This window comes from Myotis davidii, unplaced genomic scaffold (assembly GCF_000327345.1).
Source record: "Myotis davidii unplaced genomic scaffold, ASM32734v1 scaffold174, whole genome shotgun sequence".
Lineage (NCBI taxonomy): Eukaryota > Metazoa > Chordata > Mammalia > Chiroptera > Vespertilionidae > Myotis > Myotis davidii.
The window spans coordinates 841,331-845,228 of record NW_006289087.1 but is presented as its reverse complement, the minus strand read 5'-3'; the positions used below and the strand labels follow the sequence as shown (position 1 = coordinate 845,228).

At 46.7% G+C, this 3,898-nt stretch overlaps 1 protein-coding gene across 1 annotated transcript in view; it reads right to left on the bottom strand.

The window, feature by feature from the left end:
• LOC107182723 (methionine synthase-like) overlaps positions 1–3,898 on the bottom strand; it is a 5,019-nt gene continuing 1,121 nt past the window's right edge. The window contains exons 2-5 of the mRNA XM_015562353.1: positions 3,614–3,703; positions 2,822–2,891; positions 2,276–2,368; positions 1–116 (exon numbers count right to left, since the gene is read on the bottom strand). Of these exons, the coding sequence (XP_015417839.1) occupies positions 1–116; positions 2,276–2,368; positions 2,822–2,891; positions 3,614–3,703 (369 nt within the window). The remainder of the gene's footprint in view (positions 117–2,275; positions 2,369–2,821; positions 2,892–3,613; positions 3,704–3,898) is intronic.

The window sequence follows — 3,898 nt, the reverse complement described above, 5'->3', positions numbered from 1 at the left end:
TTAACTCACCTTGGCATTGGCAGTATCAAAAATAGTTTCAACGAGTAAGATATCGACCCCACCGTCTAGGAGCCCTTGGGCCTGCTCTTTGTACGCCTCAACGAGCTCATCAAAAGCTGCAAAAAATAAACCACACCCAGGACATCAGTCAATATCCCCTGAGTGGCCCAGACATGCCGAGTTCGGGCCCAGCACCTGTGAACTAAACACTGCTGGTTTGTGACGCATCGTTTAAGGACAGTGACACCTTTTGTAAGAAACCAAATGCAGAAATACGACGGTGATAGACGTTAAACCAGTAAACTGAACACAGTTGCTCCTAAACACCGGCGCGAGGTCTACACGTCCCACCACGTGTGAGCCGAGAAAGAGCGAGCGCGCGGGAAGCCAGGATTTCCTGAGCCCTGGACCTACTATACTTTAGAGAGCCCTAGGGCAGGTCCTTCTTTCCAGGGATGGCTTTGATCAATTCACAGGGATGAGCATGAGGAGTCACACAGGGCAAGTCACAGCCTCTCACTCTCTGCGGGAGAATCAAAGGCTGCAGTTCTGTGGATTTGACTCCTGCCCTCTGACACCTGCTCTGTCAGAGAAAACGGCTGCCTGACAGGCAATTTCCATCTCAAACAAAAGTGTCCAATCACGCGTAGGGAACATTTTTGTCAGAAACACCTTGAGCTCTCTATTCCCATCTGAGAGGCCATGCCTCTCCCCATTTCACTGCCCAACCGAGAGAGAAGACACTTGGCCACTCAGCAGAGAGGCCTGAACAGCGAGTGTCCGTGTCCTTCACCTTCCGCAGCACGAGAGGAAGGAAGGGGGAGCTCCTCACTGCCACGCCGAGACCCCGATCATCAGGGGGAGCCACCCTGGTGACCACGTGTGGAAGCACGGCATGGCAAGTCCTGTGGCCGAAACCCTACAAACCACACTTGCCTGAACTTGTCATCTACACATAACCCATCGCCGTTCATAGTATCATGACTATCCAGCTCTGGAAGTTCAATTGTTTGTTTTTAGTAATCTCATGCTTAAGAAATTCACCTAGATTTCTAAGTTTTTTTTGTAAAATCTCAATGCAAGTAGGTGACGTGTGGAAGCACGGCATGGCAAGTCCTGTGACCGAAACCCTACAAACCACACTTGCCTGAACTTGTCATCACACATAACCCATCGCCGTTCATATATCATGACTATCCAGCTCTGGAAGTTCAATTATTTGTGTTTAGTAGTCTGATGCTTAAGAAATTCACCTAGATTTCTAAGATTTTTTGGTAAAATCTCAATGCAAGTGTGCTTATATATGTGATAGTTTGTCATTTTATAATGCTGATATGCTTATACAGTTTGGACTGCTTGGTGATAAATAAAACGGGGCTCTAGTGGGGTATGCTCTCATTGACCAAGGCTGGGTGCCCATAATTTCTCAACCTGTCATTTTAAAGCTTTAGTTTGGTCATATTTCCATAGCTGATAAATAACACCAGGTACATTTGAAAAGTAAAATGGAGGTCTAGTGGGTTATTCTCTCATTGACCAAGGCTGGGTGCCCATAATTTCTCAACTTGTCATTTTAAAGCTTTAGTTTGGTCTTATTTCCATAGCTGATAAAAAACACAACACCAGGTACATTCGAAAACAAGTGAAATTTTTTTTTAAAAAACCCACAACAACACACACACACAACCGATAACTTTCTTTTGAGACATATACTATATCCCAGGGAGTGCTGTAAGCACTTCGTGCGGATTAAGTCTCAATAATCCTGAGAGAGATGTACTACTGGTCCCGTTTTACCACAACACAGCAGTACCTGCTCGAGAGCAATGACTGTATGTGACGAATACTCACTGATGTTCCTGAAATCTGGTCTTTCCACGGATGGGGACACAGAGAGCGTCTTATTAGTTGGGCCCAGCGCTCCTGCCACAAACCTCTTAATTCCTTTGGGAAAGAAAAACAAGTGTGAAATCTCTGAATTGCTCCAGGTTTTTGTTGTAAATCAATAAGGTTTAAGATTTCCCTAGGATACTGGGCTACAATCCTTTGTCCAATACTCTGAAATCCAAAAAGCAGAAAAGCTCAAACTTTTCTCTTAATTCATTGGACAACAAAACTCGACTTTTGAGACATATACTATATCCCAGGGAGTGCTCTAAGCCCTTCGTGCGGATTAAGTCTCAATAACCCTGAGAGAGATGTACTACTGGCCCCATTTTACCAAAACACAGCAGTACCTGCTCGAGAGCAATGATTGTATGTGATGAATACTCACTGATGTTCCTGAAATCTGGTCTTTCCACGGATGGGGACACAGAGAGCGTCTTATTAGTTGGGCCCAGCGCTCCTGCCACAAACCTCTTAATTCCTTTGGGAAAGAAAAACAAGTGTGAAATCTCTGAATTGCTCCAGGTTTTTGTTGTAAATCAATAAGGTTTAAGATTTCCCTAGGATACTGGGCTACAATCCTTTGTCCAATACTCTGAAATCCAAAAAGGATTTTCTCTTAATTCATTGGACAACAAAACTCGCCCTCTTCTGAATGATCAAGAGGCTTATTGATAATCGTCCTCCCACTCAGAGGGATGGTTCATAGATTTTACTGCACAATTTGGTGATGGGCTGTCCTGGATCCCACTGGAAAAATGATGAAATTTGGGGTGGCTACACGCATGATCACCAGGCCAATCCCAAAACCTCTGAGTTCTCACATGCCTGGCTTCGAAGTGTTTCGGTAAGTAATCCTTTTCTATCGCCGTATTACAGCTGAAACGATCCAAGGGATCATCTTTGTGGAAAGGGGGACACTTCCGCTCCTCACCTGTCTGGAGGGTGACGTCCTCGGCCGCTTTCCTGGCCACGGCCGCAGAGCACTTGTTCATCCGGTAGACCTAGCACAGAACTGCAAACGTTAGCCCGTCCTCCTTTCTCTCCACGTGCTGAGCAAGGAACTCAAGACCTTCTAAAACCCAGTGTCACTCGGGAAGGAAATGGAGAGTGAGTTCATTTGAGGTCTGAATGAAATCCTGGCCAAGAAGGTCCAATCAGCGACCCCAGCCTGGAAGGCACAGGGAAGGCCAGAATCTTTGGAAACTGCTTTTGGTTCTTCCCCAAAACCGCGAGTGAGGTGGCAACAGGACAACCTCTGGACCTCTGGCAGGGCAGGGAATAAGCTGGTGTTGCTCAACAGGTTCTGAGATTTAGAAAAAAGAATAGTGTGGAGAGCGGCTACAGCGTTCGGACAGGATCGAGCCTCGGACTGGCTTATGGCAAAGCCACATACAAGTCCCAGCGTGGAGGGCAAAGCCCTCCCAGCACAATGATAGCCAAAAGGCTATGGTTGTATGTAAGCTTGACTTTACAGTCCAACCCTGCAGTCCAAGGTAGCTAAGGGATATGGGCTGCGGGTTGGGGGCGGGGGGAGTGCAGCAAGTGCCGCAAGGTGCTCTTGGAATTTACTTCTGTTCAGAAGCAGACGAGAATCAAACCATTTCCATCTGAGCACAAACTACAGGTAAGCAGGCATTCGCTTCAGGTGGGTGTCTCACTAGCAACTAGCGATGTGATAAACGCTCACGAACATCTTAGTTATGGAGGAAAATGGGCGTCTTACCAAGTGCTCCAGGCCATAGTCAGCTTGGGCAACGTTAGTGCTGCTAAAAGTGTTTGTTTCAATGATATCAGCCCCAGCCAGCAGGTAATCCTGCAATGAGACAGGAATGTCAGCGCTGAGTTTTAGAATCCCTGTCCCCCAACAACAAACATGCCTCTTCAACACCATCACCCCCAAACAGCCTCTGACCAGTTACTAAGCATACGGCACTGCGCTGGAGGCCAGGGACGCAAACAGATGTAAGACTTGCATAGACAGGCGGGTGGTGTAAATTAACACAAAACT